At 35.7% G+C, this 26,386-nt stretch overlaps 1 protein-coding gene, 2 long non-coding RNA genes and 2 pseudogenes across 3 annotated transcripts; all 5 read left to right on the top strand.

Moving 5' to 3' along the window:
* Positions 1–1,259: 1,259 nt before the first annotated feature.
* On the top strand, positions 1,260–1,611 carry LOC113360824. The gene is made up of 3 exons (XR_003364813.1): positions 1,260–1,358; positions 1,444–1,477; positions 1,556–1,611. It is a non-coding gene; the product is annotated as an uncharacterized LOC113360824 (long non-coding RNA).
* A 15-nt stretch (positions 1,612–1,626) lies between these two features.
* LOC113358886 lies at positions 1,627–2,738 on the top strand (annotated as a pseudogene).
* Positions 2,739–3,306: 568 nt separating this feature from the next.
* On the top strand, positions 3,307–8,073 carry LOC113358887. Its single transcript, XM_026602607.1, has 8 exons — positions 3,307–3,518; positions 6,505–6,538; positions 6,620–6,859; positions 6,962–7,051; positions 7,283–7,348; positions 7,443–7,534; positions 7,637–7,684; positions 7,770–8,073. Exons 1-8 carry the CDS (start codon positions 3,307–3,309, stop codon positions 7,780–7,782), a joined length of 795 nt encoding a protein of 264 aa, XP_026458392.1. The 3' UTR covers positions 7,783–8,073.
* Positions 8,074–8,706: 633 nt separating this feature from the next.
* On the top strand, positions 8,707–12,196 carry LOC113360825 (annotated as a pseudogene).
* Positions 12,197–23,610: 11,414 nt separating this feature from the next.
* LOC113360826 lies at positions 23,611–24,218 on the top strand. Its single transcript, XR_003364814.1, has 3 exons — positions 23,611–23,650; positions 23,858–23,941; positions 24,045–24,218. It is a non-coding gene; the product is annotated as an uncharacterized LOC113360826 (long non-coding RNA).
* The last annotated feature ends 2,168 nt before the right edge of the window (positions 24,219–26,386 follow it).

Here is a 26,386-nt window from a genome sequence, read left to right on the forward strand (position 1 = left end):
CTTATATCAAATTATTTTGTACGTAAAGTTCGGTTAGTTGCGAACCAACCGAACATAACGCTGAATGCCAGAACTTCCATTGATATGGAGTTCGTTAACCTGCGTTTTTGGATCAAATAACCGAACAACACCTTCAGATGAGTTCGGTTACTTGTTCATCCTCACAAAGGAACCGAACTACACCTTTAGGGGAGTTCGGTTACATGTTCTTCACATAATGTAACCGAACAGTTCGCAATCAGTTGGAAAATTATGATTTCTCGGAAAATTATGATACATTATCTAAGTTTGCATCGTACCTGTTTACCCAAATACTCATCTTCCGGTTGTGGTTGATAAAATCCATCATTTTCATCTTGAGTTTCACCTTGAGTTTCATCTTGAGTTTCTTCTTGAACAATACAATCACCATCTAAGAAATAAGCCATATCCGGATCATTTTGAAGATTTGCAAATATAGTATTAGAGGATGGAGATGAAGAATCAGATTCATCACTTGAATACTCAAATTGGGTGAATTGGAAAAAAATTTCATTTTTCATGTTTTTCTCATTCATCTTCTCTACCTCTAATCTCACAAAAATTCTACTCATAAAAATTCACTCAACTAATAATAAACCCATCTTTTAATTTAATCTCATTAATTGTTTTTTAACTAAATCATTTCACTAATCATAACCTAAAATTAATTAGGAGGGTAGATTAGGTATTAAATAAATATCTAGATAAGGGGTGACCTAGAATTACTTCCAATGTCTATACCAAAATAGAACCATGATCTCCCAAAAAAATCATGGTCCCAAAAAATGGTTAAAATTATACAAAAATCACTTATATAGGTTCGACCTAGCGATAAAACTAAAGTACTCCATCCACTGAACTGATTGTGATCTGCTGCTTTAATTAAAATATTGTTTTAATTGAATTTTATTTTCGTCCTCACCAAAAAATCATATTGCTTTCATTTGTTTTCTGGAGTATGCGTTAACAAGTCTCCGTTCTTTTTAGTGCACCACATATTTTTAATTTCCAAATAAGTATTAAAGAAAGATATCTATATTTACAAATAAATACTGATAATTAATATTATTGTCATTACAAAATTATCCATAAAAAAGAATTGTACCTTGTAAGAGGGCCCCCAAAAAAAAATTTCGCACAGGGCCCTCTCGGACTTGGGATCGGCTCTGGACTCAACCGAATCATGTAGTATCCAATCAGTTGTGGACAAGTTGTAGGTGAAATCTTAACCTTGTATGGCTTCTGGTTACACGGTTTTTATCCTTCGTTATTATGGCTCGTGTTCTGGCTTGGGACATCCAGCTGCATGGCAAAACAGTGTTTCTGTACTACACCAAGTATGTTTTCCTTTTTCTTCTCCTTCATATGATATTCTGTGACACTACCTGTGCTCTAATTATGCTTTTCGTGAGTGATACATAGGTGGACCTTTGCATTAGTCGTCTTCTATTTCGCGGTATGTGTTGTCTAACATTTTCTGTACTTCAGAATCAAAGTGCAACTTCCCGCATCTAACATTCATTTCTGCATATAGCTTGGCACAATAGCATCGGCACAAGGATGTTTGGTGAACTCGAGGAAACCTGTCAACCAAAAAAATGGAAAAAATAGTTCGGTAAAAACGAGTATGGCAGAGAGTAGTAATAAATCCAAAACAACCATAAATTTTTCGGCAAACAAAGTCAGAGCTACTGTCAAAGTGCAGAGCTATCATGAGCAGGACAGCATCAAGGAAATAGCTGGCTTTTGGGGATATCTGATGCAAACAGTCTATCAGGTTAGCCTGCCTAAAATACTTCTTTCCGTAGCAAGCCAACTAGGTGGCATTGCTTGAAATATGCAATTGATGCCAACCTTTCTCTTGCCAGACTTGTGCAGGAGCTGTGATCCTTACGGGTACCATCTTTTGGTTTCTTATAGTCCCATCTCTCGCTGTTGCAGGAATCGAATTGAACCTGGTGAGAAGTATAAGATTAACATATGTATACATTAAAGAGCTGCACACGTAAACCTCGTTATCTAGGATGTATGTAGTATCTACATGAGCTAATGCAGTAAACCTACAATTCAAACCTCATATATCACTAATTTCAAGTGTAATGACCTCTTTTTGGCAGTTAATGGGATGTATGCATTCTCTTAATGCAGTGTTTCTTCTTATTGACACCGCTCTCAACAGCCTTGTAATATAACAGTCATCTGGAGAAGGTTCACTCAAATCTGGAGTATATTTAATAAAACTGTGATAATGACTTGACTTACTTGTTTGTAGCCCTTTCCGTGGTTTCGATTTGCATATTTCTTACTATTCAATTGTACTTACGGCATTTTCCTATGGATCCTTCGCGCATGTGGTGGTTCATGGTAAGTAACAAAACACCTCAGCGAGTTTTCATCTTAACAGGAGACAAACAAAGCAAAAGCTTATCGTCTCGCTGAATTGATGGTTTCATTTCTTTTTTCCAGGTGGCCTTACCCATTCCTAGATTTATCAACTCCATGGGCACCTCTATGGTAAAACACTAAATCCCTCTTGAACTTGAGCTCTTCTATATATTCTGCTTTCGCGCTCCTACACTCACTACAATTTTTATCTACAGGTACTTCTGCCTGGCCCTAATTTATTCCCTTGCTATGGATTGTATGCTGTGATCGTAGTACTAAAGATTGGAGCATTCTCAAAGTGGTTCCCTCGTGCATTTGTGAGCATACCATAGAGCCTTGCTGTTCATGGCTTGATCAACTATTGAGCATAGACTGGGATTAATCACTTTTGTATATTCTTTCAGTGATAGGAAGGTGTTCTTGTGAGGGAATACTAAAACCTGATGCATTTGCTCCTCAGAATCCATAAGCCTATATGGAGTTGAATTCATAAATATTGAGATAGTTGTAACTGTCACTTAAAAGACTGACACTCTTGGTAAATGCTAATGGTACTATTGTCGTGAAATTTAAACTCAAAACTCCAATCCAATGACTAGTGAGTACAGAATCCAGCCAAATCAAAGACAATGATCATTTTTGTAATGTCCCTCCAATTTCGCAAAGACCCGTATTGGTGATATCCTTCCTGTGTCAAATTTATGATAGAACTTTCTAAGGTTTCTCCATCCACTGCCACTGCAACCTTCAAGAGTGAAGGTAACCGTAGTCCACCAAGGGACATATTGAACAAAAGCTATCACCCATGTAGACATGAGCCGAGACAAATAAGCTCAACTTACCAGCAGGTGGAGAATGGTGTGTAAGACAATGTGAGTATATTTGAGCTAACACTGAATGATGAACAGTTTTCTCCTTGTTTTGGATGCCAATTTGAGTTTTAGAATCAGTTCAATTGGTAAACCAGTGAAAGTATCTGGCGTAATCACTGATCAACCAAAACCCTTGGTAGTTGTTGGGCAAACAAACAAGAATTCTTGGGGTAAAGTTGAAAGAAACTGGAAAATTTTACAAGGATTTGAAACTGAAAAACAAAGTGAAGTTCTGGTTTTGTATTTTGTATTGCCAAATTATTTTTCCTTTGGGTAAAGCTCAGCCAAGTTTAGTCTCCGTACCAGCTGGGCTAATACAAATAGGTTGGATCGGGGGAGGCAGATGTTAGGAACCCTTTTTCTCCTACAGTTGAAAGTTAGGTAATTTGGTGGTGGGTTAGGAGAAGATCTAATTTATTTATTTTTATCTCTAGCAGTTTGTATTGCCAATTTTTTTTCTTCTTTTACTACAAACCGGTTATATTGTGGAGGGGCAGATGTTAGCAACTCCTTTTCTCTTCCAAGAAGGCTCACAGTTAAATCCAACTTGTACTGAAAACATTGACCCTCTTGGCCTTTTAATGCCACGGGGATGGACCAACTAAAGTATTAGCTCCAAAAACAACCAAACCTAATAGTCCACACCAACTAGCTCAACTAAGCTTTTCTTTGTTCATCACTCACTCACTAGTCAACAGCTTAAACACTAACCTTCACCATATGAGAGTTTATGATCACACTCTGATCTCTAAATTTTAGGGTTCAACGTTTAGATATCCTCTAGAGTAGTATCCATGACAGTACTAATTCACTGGTAAGACCTTCTGTGCTTCATCGTTGTAATCGGCTCTATTTTTGCTGCCATATGGATGCTCCTGCGCCATGAAGAGAATGATGATACAAGAAAATGTTCAATGAAATATGAGAGCTTATTATTGGTTTGGAAAAATTTTTGGTTGGTCCTGGGCCCATATAGTTATTTATAGTAGGGTCCAACCGGAATTTTCTTTTATCTGGAGGTCCAAAATTAATTGAAAACATTGAAATGACCATAATACCCTCTACTACCAAACGTGTCTGTGTCTACACCCTTATTATATTGAGTACATATCTGCTGCACTGCTTACAAATTTGAATACATATCTTATATACTTATAAATTCGAGTACATATCTTCTGCACTGCTTACAAATTTGAATATGTATCTTCTATACTACACTGCTTATAAATTCGAGTACATATCTGCTGCACTGCTTACAAATTCGACAATATATCTGTTGCTTATAAATTCGAGTAAATATTTGTTGCACTACTTACAACCTTATTATATCGAGTACATATCTGCTACATAGCTTATAAATTCGAGTACATGTCTGCTGCACTGCTTACATAAATTGAGTACATATATGTTATATTGCTTACAGAATTTGAGTACATATCAGTTTAACCTCACACTCAGGCGATCCAATGTCACTGGATTTTAATTTTTAATATCAGTTTCACTGCATTCAAATGGGCGTTCATACTGATATCAACACCTGCAACAATTCAATGAATTCATAAGTCAGTATTCGATGTATGTACTGCTAGATGATAACTTTAAGTGAATACAACAAAATCAAAGCAGTTGTTTCAGTACTCCATATATGTACTGGTGATAAACAAAGTAAAAAGCTATAAAAACTAGCACATATTTCAGTATTTTGCATACGTACTCATGGATCAAACAAAAAAAGTGTCAAAACTCTGAATAAAACAGAATCAGAAGAAGTTCTATCAGTACGTCATATACTTACTGCGTATTCATGAACTAAAAATCAACTGCATGTAAAGAAAAATTGATGAATCGATGAATATAACATAATCAAAGCACATATTTCGGTATTACATATACGTATTAATGGATCGAACCCAAAACCAGTGGAAAAACTCTGGATATAACCGAATCAAAACACATATTTCAGTATAATTTAATGAATCAACGAAAAAAATATAATCAAAACACTTTTATTTTAGTATCTCATATATATACTTCTGGATCAAACAAAAAAAAATGATGAAAATATAAATAATAACAAAATTGATTCAGCAGTTTTCAGTACGACATATATGTACTGCTGAATCATACAAATTAAGTGATGAATCCATGGGTAAAACAAAATCAAAGCCGATCTAAAACCTAATAAATTAATAAAAAACTGTAAATCATCAAAATCAGTTGGGAATACATCTATAACGATTACCAAAAAGTGATGAAAATATAACTAATAACAAAATTGATTCAGCAGTTTTCAGTACGACATATATGTACTGCTGAATCATACGAATTAAGTGATGAATCCATGAGTAAAACAAAACCAAAGCCGATCTAAAACACTAATAAATTAATAAAAAAACTATAAATCATCAAAATCAGTTGGGAATACATCTATAACGATTACCTAAAAGGAAAAAAAAAACATAAAACATCATGAAAATCGATTTGATCCTCATGATTCGGTCGAAAAAACAAATCAAAAAAAAAAACTAACAAAGAATCAAATAAGATGATTATAAAACATACCTGGAACAAACAATCTTCAAAAACAATCTTCAAAAACCATGTCGAGATTTCGAAGTTGCATCGAGAGGAAAGAGAGAAAAAAATGGATCTGAAAAAATCAGCTCTAGTAGAAATATGAAACTGATTATAAACCTCATAGAGAAGGGGTATTTCGGTGATTTTAAAAATTCACAGAAAAGGTCCCGCACGTGTATCGACCAGAGACTAAAAATTTGGGTCCAATTTTATTGTTTTCTTTTTATTATGGACCTCCAGTTACTGGGCTTTAGTGGGTGGACCTGCCACTAACTAAGAACACCATAATAGTACCTATAGGTAATTCCTACTATTCTCAACCCGATGAAGACAATGGAAATGTCAGTGCAGAGTGGACGCATCCTAATCATGTAGGATCTTACCAGTTGTGGACAAGCTGTTGGAGAAATCTTAACCCTGTGTGGCTTCTGGTTACACGGCTCTTATCTTTCATTATTATGGCTCGTTTTCTGGCTTGTGCCATCCAGGTGCACGGAAAAATAATGTTTTTGTATTACACTGAGTATGTTTTCCTTCTCCTTCTCCTTCATATAATATTTTGTGAAGCAATGGATAAACTATTTACAATGCAGTTTATATTCACTGCAATTGCAATGATCTAATTGTGCTTTTTGTGAGTGATATGTAGGGGGACCTTTATATTAGTCATCATCTATTTCGCGGTATGTGTGGCCGTCTAACATTTTCTGTACTTCTGGATTAATGAGCAAGTTCCAGAACCTAACATTTATTTTTGCATATAGCTTGGCACAATAACATCAGCACAAGGATGTTGGGAGAACTCGAGGAAACCTGTCAACGAAAACAATGGAAGAAATTGTTCGGTAGGAACGAATATTGCAGAGAGTAGTAAATCCAAAACAACCATAAGTTTTTGGGCAAACAAAGTCAGAGCTACGGTCAAAGTGCAGAGTTACCATGAGCAGGACGCCGTCAAGGAAATTGCTGGATTTTGGGGATATCTGATGCAAACAGTCTATCAGGTTAGCCTGCCTAAACGTTTTTTTCCATGGAAATACATTTTTGCTTAGCAAGCTAACTAGGTGGTTTTGCTTCAAAACTGGTGCCAACCTTTCTCTTGTCAGACTTGTGCAGGAGCTGTGGTCCTCACAGATATCGTCTTTTGGTTTCTTATAGTCCCATTTCTCTCCATTGAAAGGGTCAAATTGAACTTGGTGAGATTGCTAAATCCTTGTTGAGAAGTTAAGATTAACATATTATAGTGCTGCACACCCTAAACCTCCTTATCTAGGAAGTATGTAGTTTTTGCAAGAGCTGCACTTTGCATAGATTTGACTCCAATTGATCACCTTTGAGTTCTGCATCATGCAAGAGCTAATGCAGTAATCCTACAACTCAAAACTCATATATCACTAATTTCATGTGTAATGGCCTCTGTTTGGCAGTTAATGGGATGTATGCATTCTCTTAACGCTGTGTTTCTTCTCATTGACGCCGCACTCAACAGCCTTGTAAGTACAACAGTCAAACCTGGAGAAGGTTTACCCCGATTCTAGTTTTCTGTATCCAATAAAATTGCGATTCTGACTTGCTTCTTGTTTCTAGCCCTTTCCGTGGTTTCGCCTTGCATATTTCATACTATTCAGTTCTACATATGTCATTTTCCAATGGGTTATTCACGCATGTGGTGTTTCATGGTAAGCTAAACGAAACGCGGTAGGAGTTTTCATATTATCAGGAAACAAACAAAGCAAAAGTTCATCTTCTCATTGAATTGCTGGTTTCATTTATTCTTCCAGGTGGCCTTACCCATTGCTAGATCTATCAATTCCATGGGCACCTCTATGGTAAAACACTAAATCCATATTGAACTTCAGCTCTTCTATGTATTCCGCATTCGCCTACCAACACTAACTAGAATGTAATCTACAGGTACTTCTTATAGGCCCTAATTCACATCCCTTGCTACGGATTGTATTCTCTGATTGTAAAACTGATGAACGGAGCATTCTCGAAGTGGTTCCCTCGTGCATTTGTGAGCATAAAATAGTGACTTCCTTGCAGTATATGGCTTGATCAACTATTGCATGTACATAGAACGAGAGTTCTTAGTATTACTACACCTCACCAATTTATGAGATGAGATGAAATGATATCAGATGCTAATACACAAACAATCATTTATTTTTCTTATTATCATTGTGTGTACTTGCTATGAGTGTGACTCCAATATGGCAATTTGAACCCCAAAATCTAATGTGTAACTCCGTATCTACCGATCTAAATAAATCCGCTTATAACCACTTTAGAAGTTGTTTTTGACTTCTACAAACATAAAAGTCAGTCAAAAGTCAATTTGAGTATACAATTTTAGAATGACTTTTGGAAACAGAAAGTTAAGTTATTCTGAAGCAAAAATATTCTGTTTCTGACTTCTACTTATGGAGAAGCAAAAGCACAACTGTTTGCAAAAGTTATTTTTTGACTTCTAATAGTTAAAAATTTAAAACTCAGAAATGAATTTGGGTATTGAATTTCAAACGACCTCAAAAAATCCCAAAATTAACTTTTTGTGAAGCAAAAACATTTTGCTTCTGGTTTCTACTTCTGGTGAGGCCGAAGCACATCCTGTTTGGATAAATTATGAAAAGTTGTTTATGACAACTAAAAATTTAAAATCGTAAATAAATTTGGGTAGCGAATTTCAAAATAACTTCTAAAAATTAAAAAATTATTTTTTTGTGAAGCAATAAAATTCGGCTGAATTCTAGAAAAACAAAAACATTTCTGCTTCTGATATAAAATTCTCAAAATGGGTCACATAATTCAAAATGTAGTAAATGGACCAAAACCTGTCATTAGATGGAGCAGCAGCCGTAGATCTGCTTAGTGTCCCCATATTTCTCTGTTCGGTGAGCGTGAGCCAAAACTTACATTCGCTTAACTACTCAAAACAGGTCACGTTCCGATTCCAATAAACCAGCTAGGAAAATAGGGTTTTGGTTTTGATTGTTCAGATTACACTATGGAAAAATCAGCTTCAAGTTGTACGTTCTGGCTACCCAGGAAGAAACGGTTCTGTGCAAACATCCGAAGCCATGAATCTCAGTAAGACTCGAACCTCTCTCTCAATGTCTGTCCCTCCACTTTCATCATTATGTATTTGTGTTAACCTCTATTCTCCCTGTGTGTAGATTTTGTGGAAATCACAACCCCAAGTTCGAAGCTCAAAGAATCCCTTGCCCACTTGACCCATCTCAGTAAGAACTCTACTGTCTCTCAATCTCAGTAGACAAGTGTTTGATAAATTGTCTTAATGAATATTTTGACTTTATATATTATCTGTTTTTGGAAATTTGTTCTTGATGCAAAACCCAATACTGATTCTTACTTTGTTGTTGATTGTCTGTTCTTGTTGTGTGAAAAGTTTAATACTATGTGAAAATGTTGAAGCACATATCAAAGTCTGCCCATTTTTTAAGCAAGCACAGTCTTTGATGCTTCAACCTTTTTACAAAAAAGGTATTAATAGTGGTAGAGAAGAGGATGCTGTGTTGGGAAATGTGAAAGAGGTGGGTACATTAGTTAATGGGTCCGAGGATATTATCACATCAGTGATGAAAAGGAATGCTGTGTATAAAATGACCGTGTTTGAGTTTTATGAGCTGATTAGAAAGATTGAGGCGGTTTATGTATCGACATGTTCTGATATAAGAGAGTCATTTAAGGAACCGGAAGCTTGTGGGATATGGATGAACAGAGAAGAAGTAGACAGGTATAGTGTTTATATCTTTGTGTACTTTGAATGCATATGATGTCTATGTAATTATAATCTAATTTGGTGTTACTAACATCGTTGTAGAACATTTCAGGAATGTACCCTTTCAAGAGAAACATGTTCTGCAACAAGTCTCAGTTCTTGGAAACTTGGAAGAATTTGGGGTGTTGGAGAATCCTACAAAGTTAGACGGTGTCGTGTCATCTGAATATGCTAACAAGAGACCTGCCGTAGTTGAATTTGGAGCCGGTAGAGGATATCTGACCCAAACACTTGCGGATTGTTACGGAATAAACAAAATACTTTTAGTTGAAAGGAATTCCTGCAGGCTTAAGGTTAGTCATGTTCGTCAAGATTGACCTTCTCTCGTGTTTTTTTTCATTGTTTATTTGTTGCACCCTAGTAGCATAATATCATCCTGTAAACAAAGAGAGGAACCAAAACCTCAGAGGAATTACGGCAAACTAAGCAAGAGGCCTCTCGAGGCACAATATAGCTGACTTGGAATCTTGGACTCACAAGTCCCATCCTGGGATCCAACTTTGCCTCCCCCTGCTTTCTTAGAATTTCCTTCATGTGATGTGATATCAGTTTCATTATTTATTTGAAGCTGAAATCCATCCCCAACCATATTTATCTTTCAATTTGGCCTATACTTACAGATCATAATACTTATTTTAATGCTACACCGCTGCACCTGACATCCTTCTGCAATTTTAAAAATCAAAATTAATGATCAATGAAGAACAATATCACCATTTTTATTCATAATTTGCCAAATGATCACCGATACTAGAAATATCAGCAGGAAATGAGGAACGAATTTAAAAAATCATTTTCGCGCATCCACCTACTTAGTTGGAAATATTACGCTGTGCCATAAGTAATCGAGTAGTGTCATGCATTTCTTAAATGAAACAGTAAGGATTCTGAGGAGATTCAGAGAGCGTACCTGTTTTTTTTAGCTTTTTGTTAGTGCTCTGGTAGGATCTGTAATTTATTCCTAGCTTTTAATTTTTTAAACAAATGTAGGCAGATCGAAGTTTGCGTCAAAAAGAAAGTGATGTTGGAGCGATTGAGGATTGACAGTAAGTAAGCTTTTCAGAAACCCGTCGTTTCCAGTAGCTTTGTCGTGAACTTCTTAGTTCATCCAAATCAGATATCTACTATACCAAGCTTTCTCAGTCCATTGTTCGTTGTTCTTATATCGTGTTTCACACCCAAAATATACTCCACAGTAGAAGATTTGGACTTGAATGCTGTTGAGTCTTTGAAGGGGATTCCTTACCTTGCTATTGGGAAACATCTTTGTGGGCCTGCAACAGGTCAGTAGTTCTTTTTATGACAATATATCCCTAAAGGCCTAAAGATTCTCAATTATACTGCTTGAAGTTTGTTTTGGTCTTGTTCAGTTGCCTTTCTTATCCTACTCTTTGCATTTAGTTTATGTTTCCCCCTGTATTGTTATCTAAATCCTTTATATCAATGTAAATATATGGTGACTAGTTAATACATCCTCAGTATATGATATTTTGATTCTTACTCTTCGGTAGCTTCAGGAGTTATGACTGAAGAAAAACTACCCCATCATAACATTTCTCGTCGTTATATTCGTCAATAAGTAAGTCAGTATCCTATATTTATCTTACATTGTAATTCATTGTTACAGATTTGACTCTTAGATGCTGCCTCCCTAGGCAAACCATCGGAGATGTACATTCTAGTGATCCTTGCGACCTGAGAGGTCTTGCAATTGCAACATGCTGCCATCATCTTTGCCAATATAAACAATACATAAGTAATCATCAATCCTGCCACCTTGCAGTATATTTTTGGAGTTTCTTTTCTTTTGGGTTTGGTGGTATAAATTTCCTAGTGTGTGGATTCACTCCAATATGAATGAAACTAGCTTGTAATGATATTTTGTTCTGCAGATAAAAGCTATTTATCAGATTTGGGAATCAAAAAAGATGATTTCCATGCGATTACATGGCTTACCAGCTGGGCAATAGATGCGGATCACGGCTCAGATCTTTCTGATTTGGTGGATCAAGGATTACACTTGAGTTCCATGTAAGCAAACTTGTTTCTTTGTTTTTTTTTTGTTTCCGCTTATTAAAAGTTCTGATTAAACTGTTTGGCTTTTGGTTCAACACTGAGAAGAAAGCATGTGATGGGGTTGTCAGTGGTGTTGAAGAAATCGTAAAGAGTATGACAGCGATAGAGAGGGCAATACTAGGTTTGAAGTGCAAAGCTATTATCGATATGGGTAGGCTGAAGTGGGTTAAGCAGCTCAGTGGCTTCACATCAGAGCTTGTTAAGTATGTTCCATCTAGCATCTCTCCTGAAAACCATTTACTAGTAGCCAAGTACAGATAACACCTGCAAGTCATGTATTCAAATTTTACGACGTCACGAGTTCTCAGATTTGGTAGAAGTTAATTTTTGTCTGTAACGTCATCCATATTATTTCAGATTTAAAGAGTTTCTTGTGTGTAATCTCTATGATGCGTGTTCTCTGTTTGTTTGTCATTCAAACATTTACCTAAAATTATCATTTTAAGAAGATTGATATTTAAGATGAGATAAAATTGAAATTCAATCCGATTTTGCTACTTGTTCAGGCACTATTATTTCATTTTATTCTTTTTTTTTTTTTGGAATGAGAAGGTTGGAATGGATCATTACTGTATATCCATTTTATATGTGCACGTTTCAGTACAACAAGTGTTAGTGGGCACTGCAAAGCAGAAAATTGAATGGACAACCAAATTAACTCTAGTTTTCTAGTGTGCAACCAAATGAACTTCTGCAAAACAGTCACTCAGTGACAACATTTAGGTTTGCAGAGGTGACTAAAGCATCTTGCAAGGACCCGAGATTTTCATACATCCTACTGGTCGCAAGTTTTTGAATAACTAGACCAAATTTTATTGCCTGATTTGATCGGGCTGTTGACTAAACATACAGTTTTAAAATTTCCATCATTCATTCAATATTTTAATGAAATTCCACACTGAATCTTCTTTGAATTTCTTAACGGTATTTTTCCTTCATCCATGAATGTCTCCAACTCCCATTACCATCGCCATATGCCTTTTCTGTGTTTACATTTTTTATTCCCAAGTCCATCAGTGGCTTCTCTCTCATCATAATGCTTTTAAAAAAGGAAACTTCTTGCCACAATTACTACCATTATTAAGGAGTGATGATACACGTATCCCGCGGATCAAATCCAACGGCTGGGATTCTAGTTCTACCACTAGGTCTGATAGCGGGCTAGGGTTGGGAAACGGGGACCACTCACAGGGATAAACCGCGGTAGATTAATCATTTTCGATTATTAAGCTCTCATTCATTACTTCCAGTCTCTGCTGCCGTACTTTTTTTCGATATAAATTGAATTCTAGTGGTTTCTTCATCTATTCCACTGCCAAAATCACTATTCCTCCGATCTCTGGAAATGATTCTTGATTGGGTGTTCATCTTCTTAAACAACTCGACCCGTTGGATTTCGCTAAAACCGGATGACCCCTTCGAATCGTTCATGAATATCAGCAAACGTAACATCGAATCGTCCATGAATTTAAATCGATCAATTGACTCTGTAAGTAGTTTTATTTCTCCCTCTTTCTATTCTTGCTTCAGTAATCTTCTATTGGCTTCAACTAAGTTTCAACGGAGACATCAGAGAGACGGAGTTGGCTCCTGCAAATGGTTGAGTATTGGAATCTCATTTTGAAATCAATATCTTGAATCTTTAAATCTACACCAACACCCGAAAACAAAATCAGGATAAATACAGACCCATCAATTCAATTAAGTTCATAAACAAAAGGTCGAAGCTAGAGGGAAGTTTTAATAACGGGGAAGAAGTTGTAATCTGGTGATGAGTGGAAAACCCTAAAAATACGGTCATTGAAGTTGAGAGAGGGAAGTTCTAGAAACTATCATAAACCCGATTTCATTCATACATACGGTCTTCCAACTCAAAACTAATTGGCAATGAGGGAAAACCCGAAAAATTATAAACCGTAGGATCTTAAATGTCCAGAAAATATGGGACTAATAATTTCAACACATAGACCGTATGACTAGGAAATCAAAACCAACAATCATATCGATGAGAAGAAAAAAGGTGAAATTTTATGAGTTGCCGAAAAACCCGACAAAAGGTAGAAATGGGTTTTCAGTCTCCGGTGGTTCGGCAGAGAAACAGTGTCGGATTTGGCCCCTGCGAGTATAAAAAAAGCAAACAGAAAAGGTCAAACCAAAATATTGTTTTTCCAAATTTTTGTCGCTTCTTGGTCCATTGTCATTGAATTATGTCAATCCAATAGTGTGCCTGCATCTAACATTTTAGGCCATCCACATCCAATTTTGAAAACCAGAAAAGGGAGTGAAAACGACGTGTAGTTAAAAGAAAGAGACTTACTGTTACATCCTTCAACTTGTCCCCTTTATTTTGCCTTTGCCTGGCTAAATTAGGGCCTGTATAAATTAATTTGGGCCATGACAAAAATATTTGAAAATACTAAATTATCCTTTATACTAACTTTAATAATTCTAGTTATAGGTTTTGTTTTTTCAATTTCCATGATTATCAAAACCTAATCCTACACAACAATCCAATTCAATGATTGGGTTAATCCCTTTAATTTGTACCTTTAATCAATGACTTAATTATGATATTTTGAAATTTTCTCGTCATTTTTTTTTTCTGAAAATGACCCAGAATCGGTTGATGTATGCACTAACGTATACGAATTATGAATTGATGTATAACAAACAACAAAAATACCCTGAATCGGTACATATTACTCGTTACAAAAAACCGATTATAACAATCGGTAACTATTGAGGTACACATGTACCGATTCTTGTAATTTATTTATTTTTTCCTTATCAGAAAAATTCATATCCTATTATGGATGTTAAAAGTGACTGAGAACTTACATTTCTTCCATGTCTTTGATTTGTATACCAATTGATTCTGGTTAGACGATTCTAACAACTCCATTGTTCTCACAGATATACCTTTATTAATATTCCACTTGTGTTTTGTCTTTATTCTCTATAACCAAGAAACAATTAGAGCTTGTTTGGTTGTGTTTTCTATTTCAGAAAACACTGAAAACGGAAAACGGCCGAAAACGCGTTTAGTAGAGAAGTGTTTTTAAAAACTGTATTCAAAAACAGAATTTTTTTTACACTAAAAACGGAATACGAAGAAATATCGTTTTCATTTTCTGTTTTTTTCTTATTTCTTTGTCTCTTTACTCCTTGCTGACTGCCGGCAGCCAGTTTTTCATTCTCCAGTCCTCTCCTCCCTCTCTGTAACCTGCCATTGTTACTACGTACCATTCCATAGATATATAACTTTCCTATTCATTTGATCTTCAAGGTATATCATCATATTAAGTTCCATTTATAAGTTAGACCATAACTTACGAAGTCAATCTAAATCAAAAAATAAAATAATGTACAAGAAAGGAATGGTGAGTGGTGACTGTGAATTCTCCTTGATTACAGACCATGGAGTGCCTACTTAACTTGGTTGTCTTTGAACTGCTCAGTTCCACCTTTGTAAATAGGTGGTGTAGGTGTTTGATGAATTGCCACAACAAATACTCTGGTTTTTTAAGTATGTGAGGTAGCTACACAATTCAGAATTCATTCAGAAGGATATCCCTTAAGCTAGAACAAATATGCATGTCATTGTACTTGCATATACATACAAGAACATTACTCACCATTATGAGCATGATTGAATAGAATATGTTTTCAAAAACAATTTTCAAGGTTCATACCAAACACTTTTTTTAGTTTTTGAAAACAAACAAAACAAGAAAAAAGGGTATGTTTTAAAAACAATGAAAATGATTTTAGAAAACAGTTTTTAAAAACACAACCAAACAGGGTCTTACATTTTCCAGAACTCAATTCGAAACACAAAACTCATTTTGTCTTCATTCTCTATAATCCAGTGACTCCACTTTTTCATGGTCCTTTATTCACACTGACACATTTCATCATTAGTTTTTTCTTCTTCCTGGTTTAGATATTCCTTCCTTTGGGAACTAATCATCGATTAATCATCGATTCATTAATTTGTTGAGGGAGAAATCATTTACTACGGACTCGAAAACTAAAGAAGATTAAGACCCAGAATCGGTGTTGGATAATAACAATTAAAAATTAATCAAACAATTAAATAATATAAGAGGCACTTATCTGATTTTTTGTGTGTTCTCCTTAGTCAACTGTTAATGTCTTGAACATCCTGCTAAACATCATGGAAACAAGAAAACGGTAATGGTAGATTGAGGCGCATGTTCAACATACTGTCCTTAAGACAAGAATGCCCGGCTACACTCTAAAAAGATGATGCTATAGCCCTACGGGTACATCTGCCTCCAAGATACAACAATCTTAACAAGCTTGAATAGCACATTCAAACTTGTCCTTCTAGAACTTGGCAGCGGAAAACTCACGAATCGTTAGCACTGTAAACCCTCGTATCAAAGATCGAAAAAACGAAGAAGAAGTACTATTAACCCTTGGGGATATAAGAGAGGTTTTTCTATATATATGTGCAATAAAAAAAATTCTTCATATATATAAAACCCTAACCCGATAAAATTTGGAAGGTGTTTTTATTTTTGGAAAAACCTTTTTATTAGTAATTTTTTATTCACATAAAACTGTATTTTTTCCAACAATCCCCCACATGAATAAAAATACAATAAAACACTGAAAACAAGAAATATCATGAATAGGCATAGGTGTCCATAAGGTCTTGAACCTTTGCTTAGTGAGAGGTTACCTGAATTACTTATTAGCCAGTGTCCATTAGGCCTTGAACTGTCTAACATTTGGTGTAACTCGCGATAACAACCAAACATGATATCTCCACGGTTGCTGCCAAGCTCCGCCGTTGTGTCCATTTTGGCCCTGGACGTCTTGTTTCTCAGAATGCTCTAGAGAATCAGCTCATATTCTCATAGAAAGCGACCCACTTCCTCATTCAGATAGGTGAGTTCCATTAAGAGTGTTCACTGCTACACCCCACTTCAATCTTAAATTGAAACTATGGAACTCATTAAGACTTATTAAAGTCACCCTTCACATGCAGTCACACTATCACATCTACACCATAGGGAAGGGACAGAGAGAATATAATTCTCTGATAGTGTTTACCTTTACCTACCATAAATTAGTTGTCTCATTCGAAACCTTGATCTTGGGATCTCCAGTCGGCAAGGTTGAGTATCCTTCATGGCAAGTTTATTTTATATGAGCTTAAGTCCCATTCCCCCTCGATGTATAATTACGAACTATCTCTTTAGAAAATCCTTTCGTCAAAGGACCACTAATTTTTCTGTTGACTTCCCTAAGTCTGTGAGGTTCTCTTTTGACTTTACATGTCTACTGAGACCTCTTTTTGACTTCACGAATCAACTAAAATTACTTCATTAAAGAGTATAGTTGTCTTACCGAATTAGCCTTCTTCGAGTATGTCTAGACTTTGTCATTGCTCATTTACTTTAGACTCACATAGTCAATTGAGTTTCTGCAATGATGGCCACAGGCTTCGGTCACAGAGGAATATCTTCTAAGAAGCATCTTAGTAATCATTCGTCTTCCTCTTATGCTTGAATTAAAGCACACGAACTTTGATTTCTTCAATATACAAGTTCATCTTGTCTGTTTTAAGGACTTCCTTAGACAAACACTCCTTAAGAGGATACACACATAGGCTAAGATTTTTCATCGCCTGAAACAACAACATCTCTTAAGGTCAGTACAATATGTATTACATACACAATTTAAGATGTACCTCAAGTATGACAAGTCATATCACAAGTCTCTGATCAGATTATCCCAGTAATTCTTTTGAGATACTAGTGTGTTTGTATACCTGCTATACTGCACATTTACAACACACATTAACCGCATCGAGTTTGACAAAGACTAATTTCCTTCAGAATATCTTCTGGTTCACTTAGATCCTTTAGATCATATCAATCAACTTGGTCTTTCAGTCAAATCGTAAATATCACATGTACTATTCACTAGTACATTCTTTATAGCTACCTCAAAATTAAGGTTAGTGCAATATATATCACATATTTGTAATTAAACATGTACCTCATGCATTCCAATCTCTCGACCTCTAATCAGAGCATCCTGGTGATTTCCCAGGGTAAACGCGGATATGCACATTGTTTTACAACACATAAACACGTTAGACAGAAACTATGTCCTCAAAATTTCTTTTGATTACTTACTGATCCTTTAGACCACGTTAAAACACATTAGTTTCCTGCCAAATCTTCAACATCTAAGATTTGTTAGTGGTTGTAAAATATATAACAATGGAATACCGAAATATATGCATTAATATCCAGCAAATTTTATATGTGCGTTTGCAAACAAACTGGCCAAAAGGCCTTGAACACGTTAAGCATTCCTATGACAGACAGCCCCCCACATTTAGATGATTTAAAATTAGTTAAGGCTTACCTCTTGCTTTGAGCTAGTGCATAGCAGCAATGGGTACAACAACTAATCATCACAAAATGATCCTCATCTCTTTTTTGAAATTCTCAGCACAAAACATCACTTTAAAGGTGTACAAACTTAAGTAACTTCTTAAAGATAGTCACATGATTGTTAAGCCTAACGTGATTTCCATAGCACCTTTGCATGAGGAGATGCATTGTAAATTAACTTACTCGTTCTGCCAGGTATGTTTTTGCATGATGGAGGACTCACTTTCATTGACACAATCTAGTGTTCCAGTTCCCGCATCCATCGCCTCATCTTTGCACGCAATTTATTTACCTGACTAACAAGATCTTATGTGGTTTCCTGTGTGGCACCTAGCATAGCTTATACAAGCACAAGTCAGGGATTCAACACAGAGATTAATTGTTAATTAAGCTGAAAAATCATCAAACAATTCATAAGGATAATTGTTGTTTCCAGCTTCAACAGTCCCAGGATACCGGTAGCCCGCACTACTACTGGGAACTGGATGCTCACCGTAACCTGCTTGAGTAGTCCCATATGGCACATGACCACCAACCTGACCACCTTGAGCATATCCAGGTGCTTCATGAGCAGTAGGTTGACTATAACCAGACAGGGCGCCTTGCTGAGCGTAAACATGAGGTGGTTGCTGCGTGTACTCATCATCAAAAACAGCTGGTGCTGCACCGTCTGGAGAATATGTTTGCTGTGATGGGTGAAGATACATTCTCCACCCTCCTACCCCTTCCAAATTGAGAATACTATTTCCGATGTATTGGAGCAACATTTCACTTATTTGCGTGAGAGACTAGAATCAGCAATACTATAATTTTCCTTTGAAGTAAATTCGCAAGGTATTCAATTATGAGAAACTGAAACAGAATTGTACCCCTTAAGTACATTCAACCTCACAAAATTTTTCGTCCTCAACTCGTATTGCATTTCCACTAAAAGGCAGTATATCACTCTCATACAAGTCGGTGTTTAAGGTTGCATCTAGGACAGTCCATGACCATCAAATGATTCTGTAAGCCGAGGACGCTTCAACACAGACAATAAACACATGCTCCAACAGCTTTACTGACTTGGGCCTCTCTCACCCTACCTGCCAATGCTATATAGCACCTGATGGCTCCGGCAATCGCTTTACAATAATATTTTTGTACAACCAGCAGGTCCGGAACCCTCAACAATTCAATATAGGCCTGGAGAGTCAATTTTTAAGAAGGATAGGAACGGACGTCGAATAGGTCTTCAGTCATTGCGTAGAGCTTCTCCACAGCAAAGAACCTTCTACTAGAAGTCTCGAATTTTTGTAGGCGGTAATAACTCTCTCCAGAAGTAAGCTCAAACCACATCGACTGCCTTAAGTAATGCAAATTATCGTGTCGATCTAAATCCTCTCCTGTACAACCAGCCGCCTGCTCAGCCAAATTCCCCTGCACAAAATCCTCTCCTGTATAAGCAGCCGCCTGCTCAACCAAATTTCCCTTCAGAAGCAAGACCAGCGTGCATCTCAGCAGTCATAGCATCAGCAACTACTCTTAGTTTCTCAATTGGTGTAGCCCAAATATCAAGTTCAAATGTTGATACACCTCTGAAGGTACCAGACATGTCGTAGCTTTCTGATAATCAATGAACCGAACACCAACTGGGAACAAAGCAAGGGATTCTCATCTTTCCATCGTGACTCGGCCTCCCTGACTTCATCTCGATCTCGTCATCACCACGATCAACTCCAGCAATCACCGGAAGTATACCAACATTACTGCCATCATGAACAGCATCCCTGATGAACCAACATCTCAACTGGCATAACTCTTCATCACGAGCTCCTATTTCTCCATGTTCTACTTCATTAGTCACCGGTCAATCTCCATCTTTAATCTAACCAGTATCAAACAGAAACCATGACTCTTTTCTCTCGAGTTTCATTATATGCCATCAGTATTGGCAGCACCACCCTGCCGTGTCATCACAAACTAACGACTCTTCATCTTCTCTGTTTTCTTACTCGAGATCTTTCCAAGACTCCATTGCTGACATTCATCCGTAAGGATCCTTTCTTATTAGGGTTCAAAAATTCAACTCATGAAAAATCAAGACCAACGCTTCACTTTAAAGTTCAAAAAGTTTCAATCCCAGTGCTCGCAATTCTCGTACACTATGTTGTGTAGGCTTTTTTTCTGCTCACCAGCAACACCCAAAACAGGTATAAGGCTCACATGAATGAGCCAGAAGTTATCTTGTCCAAAATAAAATGGCAGCTGTTGCAGAGCCTCAATGAATGGCATGGATTCAGTGTCACCTGAACAGTCTTTCCGAGATAATCTCCCCTCCTTTCTTTCTCAAGCACCGACTGATATATCTGAAAGTGTCCCATCTTGGTTTAGTACTCGACGTACGTACACAAACCACTTAGTATTCATTCTTAAGCGGATGGAAGTAAAATCCACAGACACGGACAGGGAGTATATCTTCTAGGAGCAAGAAGTACTTGCTCGTTTGTAATCGGATTCCAAATACGGAAAACCGATGGACCAAGTAGATCCAAGCTTGTTGCAGCCTTAAAGTTCTCAGCTGTACCATCAGTCCACTCCTTCCTTAAACGTGTGTGGAGGTGAAGTTTTGATAAAAATTGACCTTCTTGGCGTTGATCCAGTAGTTTGATTTCAACTGATGCCCTTAACTTCTCCAGGGCTAGCTAGCTCAATGAAAAAGGATACGTACTCCTCGCTAGCATGATCACAGCCGTCTGAAAAAAAAAAACGTATCTTCCAATCATAACCACCAACTGCGAATTTGCCACTAGACTTGTATTTACCAACTCCCATTCCTTTGCATGAGAATATCCGTTTATCTTAAACTCATGAGAACCTTGCACAGTCTCATAAAACAACTGCGATGAAGAAATCTCCGACTTTGAAACTCTCGGACTTTTGCTTCGTTAGGGCCATGATGATCTTTAGATATTGAAACTGACAGAGAAAAATTGTTATTAAAAAAAATTCTTGTCTTAAGATTGTTGGATAATAACAATTAAAAATTAATCAAACAATTAAATAATATAAGAGGCACTTATCTGATTTTTTGTGTGTTCTCCTTAGTCAACTGTTAATGTCTTGAACATCCTGCTAAACATCATGGAAACAAGAAAACGGTAATGGTAGATTGAGACGCATGTTCAACATACTGTCCTTAAGACAAGAATGCCCGGCTACACTCTAAAAAGATGATGCTATAGCCCTACGGGTACATCTGCCTCCAAGATACAACAATCTTAACAAGCTTGAATAGCACATTCAAACTTGTCCTTCTAGAACTTGGCAGCGGAAAACTCACGAATCGTTAGCATTGTAAACCCTTGTATCAAAGATCGAAAAAACGAAGAAGAAGTACTATTAACCCTTGGGGATATAAGAGAGGTTTTTCTATATATATGTGCAATAAAAAAAAATTCTTCATATATAATACCCTAACCCGATAAAATTTGGAAGGTGTTTTATTTTTGGAAAAACCTTTTTATTAGTAATTTTATATTCATATAAAACTGTATTTTTTCCAACAATCGGTTCATATGTTATGATATGTATCCCGATTCTGTTGTAAACGGACTATATATCAATTTATGTGTACCAATTTCGGATGTTCTTCAACCCAGAATCGGTTTACGATTATATGAACATCCATCGATCGTGGGTTGTTTTTCAAAATTTTTTATCATGTTTTGGCGATGAATCAAACACCAGTTGGTTTCTATATTAAAAAGATTTATCATTTATTAATCAATCAAATTAACACTAGTTAAACAAGGATAAATAATATTAAAAAACATAATTGGTTAAGAGGTGTTCCATTTTATTTCAAAATATCATTTTTGTCACGTAGTGATAAGACCAAATTAATTGTTATAGGTCATTTGTGTTAATTGGTTCTTTTGTGTCTGAAAGTTTTCAATAAAATTATCCAAAATATCGGTTCCTTAATTTCTCAAAGAAAGAACAAAGAAGAAAAAAAAAAAAAGAAGAAAACAATGGCTAATTCACAAAGGGTAATACTTTATGCTCTCTTTGCTATGTTATCAGTCTTTTTCTCTGTATCACGTTCATAATTTCATTCAAATATTTAATGTTTAGTTCGCAAATAAAGAGGAAAGAAAGAACTGGTACAAAAGGTTGCATAAGACTAAAAAGAGCAACAAAAACAACAAGAAAATGGTAGGGTTACCGCCTGCTTAACCTTTTGTTTTTTGTTCTTGGACTCATTGTTTTACTTTAATCAACTAAAGTCTCATTTTTTTCTTTTCCTACTGTTTGTGGGCACAACAATAGTTGGAAACATTTGGAGATTGAGAAAGGGTTAATACAAAGATTATAATATTCCAAACAAGAGAAGAAAGAGAAGATTTGATTTGATTGTTGTTTTTTTGGGAAGAACAATAATATTAGTGTCTTTTTTTTCTCTGACTAACTAGGTTGTTTTAATAATATTTGTCGGTATTACAGAAGGAATTATTAAAGGAACTGTTCTACTACAGTGATGAGGATGGCAAAGGAGTTACTTTACATGGCAAAACAAACCAAACCCTAATTTCTATCTTTCTATCTATACAAATATATCTCTCTCTCTTTAACACTCTCTGTATCTCTCTTACTTATCTTGTTTTTGTTGTTTTTCTTCTTAGACAGGTCAAAAGGCAAAAACAGACCGGACCGAAGACAAAAGTTCAAATCTAGCTGGGCGAACGGACAGGATGACATCATATTCCTTGATTTTTTAGATCCACATTTCGAATTTTGAGTGTATAGCACAATATATTCTTTTTATATCTCGTAAGAATCAACACATACTTGTTGTCGAGAGAGATTTGATTTCTACTGTAAAAAACACTATGGGTTCTTCAGATCATCATTCAATAAGAAAAGTGTTTAATTTATTTCCAGGAGTTTCATTTATTGGTGAGATGATTGTCTTCCGTTAAAGATTAAGGTTTCTTATGGATCGTGGTTTGAGGTTATAATCAGATATTTCCACTGGTTTGTCAAAATTAGCTTTTCTTATGGATCTGTTCATGAAAAGTAGAACTGAAGATCAACAAACGCGTTTACCATCTTTCAAAAGAACAAAGAAGACGAAGGAAGAAAAAAACAATGGCTAAGTCACAAAGGGTAAATAGTTTCTCCTCTCTTTTCTGTTATCAGTTCTTCTTTTTCTCTGTGTCTCGATCATGACTTTCATTCAAATATTTAATGTTGTAGTTTGCAAGTAAAGAGGACAGAAAGAACTGGTATAAAAGTCTGCGGAAGAGTAAAATGAACAAAAAACAAAAAAAAAAATGATACAATGCTTAATTTTTTCTTCTCTTGGACAAATATTCATTGTTTTACTTTAATCATCTCAAGTCTCACTTTTTTTCTTTCCCACTGTTTGTTTCAGCATAAGTGGGCCAATAATAATTTGAAACATTCGGAGATCGAGAAAGGGTTAACACGATACATCGGTTAGTTTCGTAGCAGGCATTTTATCAACAATTTATAGTCCTCTAAAATTAAAGAATTAATAGATGTATCTGGACTGGATAGGCTAGAATATTCCAAACAAGAGAAGGAAGAGAAGGTTTGATTTAATTGTTTTTCGGGAAGAACAAGATTGTTGTCGTTTTTCTTCTCTGACTAACTAGGTTGTTTTAATAATGTTTGTATTACAGAAGGAATTATTAAAGGAATTGTTCTACAACAGTGATGAGGATGACAAAAGAGTTTACGTGGAAAAACAAGCCAAACCACAACATGTAATTCCTCTCTCCCTATCTATCTATAGAAATATGTCTCTCACTCTCTTTAACTCTCTCTGTATCTCTCTAACTTATCAGTTGTTTTTTTTTTTTCTGATAGGTTAAAAGGCAGAAACAGACCGGACCAAAGACAAAAGTTCGAATTTAGCCGAGGCGAACGGACATGATGACATCATATTCCTTGATTTTTTAGATCCACATTTCGAATCTTGATGCTTCAGGGTATAGCACAGTATTTTCTATTTTTTGATATCTTACAAGACTGAACACAGACTTGTTGTTGTGAGAGATTTGATTTCCACTGTAAAAAACTAAGGGTTCTTCTTCATAAGAGAGGTTCATTTATTGGTTATCTCAACACTGTAAAAAACTAGTATCTGGTACATCATTAAATAAGAAAAGGAGTTTCATTTATATATTCAGAGATTTTCGGATTTTAGAAATCTTTTTTTTTATTTTTTTGTCCGAGATGAAACATTAGGGTTTCTTATGGGAGATCTGTTAGATTATTATCGGTGGTTTATAAGATGGAGATTGATAATTTCTCCTGGTTTTTTTGTTTGGTATTGTTGATTTTGGTTTCTCTGGTAAACTCACTGCTAAATATAAAATTGGGTTTTGAAATGTTTCTAAAATATGAAGCTTGAGGTTGAAGAAGATCAAAATCGCTGCTGTGGGAGAAGGTGTGGATGCCGGTGAAAATGTAGACTAAACTCAACATTGTCGATTCCACAACGGAAAGGGAAGAAGATTAATTACGAGATTTATCAGATACAAATTGGGCTGAAGCTGCTGATAGTTATCATGAAGCATAGAAGCTTAAAATTCATGGAACAAATCTCCAAGTAAGTGATCCATTTTTCTTTCTCCCTCTTTCTTTGATATAATGACGACCGAGTAGGTGTTAAATTTTTGGGTTGGATTCGGAAATAGAAATGGGCCCAATTTGATTACAAGTTTAAAAAAGAAAATTCAAAAGGTAATTTTTTATGCAAGATTACTGCAACTTAATTTTTTTATGAAATTAAGTGATAACAACTTCATTCATGTGATGTTTCTGACAATACTTTTTTCTGCTACCACTTCCCATCTTCATCATTATGTATTTGTGTTAACCTCTAATCTCCCTCTGCGTAGATTCTGTAGAAATCATAACCCGAAGTTCGAAGGTCAAAGAATCCCTTGCCCACTTGACCCATCTCAGTAAGAACTCTACTGTCTCTCATCTCAGTATAACAAGTGTTTGATAAATTGTCTCAATGAAAATTTTGACTTCATATATTCAATGTTTTTGAAAATCTGTTCTTGATGCAAAGCCCACTACTGATTCTTACTTTGTTGTTGATTGTCTCATCTTGTTTGTGAACAGTTAAATAAAGAGATAAAAAACTAACGAGTTATTACGATTTTCCTGGGCTACTGATCTATCTCTCTGTCTTTCATTCTTCAAAGAAGTTTCTATTACAGAAGACAAAAGGTCATTGAATAAACAATGGAGCCTTACTCGCAACAACAGGTAACCATTAAAAACTATCAACTTTCTACGTTTTTTTTTCTGTGTAAGTTTATTTGTTTATTGAACTGTTCTCTTCTTTGATTGGATGAATGCTAGGTTGAAAGAAAAATAGGAAAAAGAAACAACAAAAGAGAAAAACAACTTTAAGAAAAACAAGAACAAGGTAGTAATTGTATTTCTGTGATCTCTATCGTTGAGAAAGAAAAACTTTACACCACCTTTTTCTCTGATCTCCGTCTTTCTTCTTCTTTTTTATATTTAATCAGGGTGGGCACAATAACTCCTACAACCCCAAAGAGTTATAGAAAGGACTTATTATACCGAAAAGGAACACGTTAAACTTTTTTATTCTTTATTTAATGAAAACATAAAATTTCTGCTTCCTAGTACTTTTTCTTTGACTATTTAGGGTTTATAACTACTCAACGAAGTCTTCTAAGATAGTAGGATAATAAAAAGGTATTTGTACCCCTACCAAACCTCCCTAAGTAAATTCCTCTCTCTCGTCAGGATAATTCTTATGCTTCTGTTTTTTTTTTTTGTTTTCTTCATATGTCAAAACTTATGCCTTTTGTTTATTAAAAATAAAAAAAAAACTTATGCCTTCATTTTTTGTTTTTCTTCGTAGATCAAAAAGCAGGAATGGTCCAGCCCACCAAAGACCAAAGTTGAAATTAGTTGAAGGAGTGGCGTGGCATCATATGTACGGTCGATCTAAATCTGGAGTTTATGCTCAAACTGTGTAGCATAATAGTTCCTTATATCTCAACACAAACTCTATGGTGTTGAGGGAGAGATTTGGCTATTCCTTTCTTTTTCTCCACTATAGAAAAACTATTTGGTCTACATGCAGATCATCATTAAATAAGAGAATATGTTCATTTATGAGAAGGAGTTTCATTTACTGGTTTATCCAGATAATAATT

This window comes from Papaver somniferum, chromosome 3 (genome assembly GCF_003573695.1).
Source record: "Papaver somniferum cultivar HN1 chromosome 3, ASM357369v1, whole genome shotgun sequence".
NCBI classification, from domain to species: domain Eukaryota; kingdom Viridiplantae; phylum Streptophyta; class Magnoliopsida; order Ranunculales; family Papaveraceae; genus Papaver; species Papaver somniferum.

Coding starts and splice junctions, on each gene's coding strand:
- LOC113358887 (XM_026602607.1), top strand. CDS start 3,307: ATGAACAGTTTTCTCCTTGTTTTGGATGCCAATTTGAGTTTTAGAATC. Junction 6,539..6,619: donor TAGTCATCATCTATTTCGCG/GTATGTGTGGCC, acceptor TTTTGCATATAG/CTTGGCACAATAACATCAGC. Junction 7,535..7,636: donor CACGCATGTGGTGTTTCATG/GTAAGCTAAACG, acceptor TTATTCTTCCAG/GTGGCCTTACCCATTGCTAG.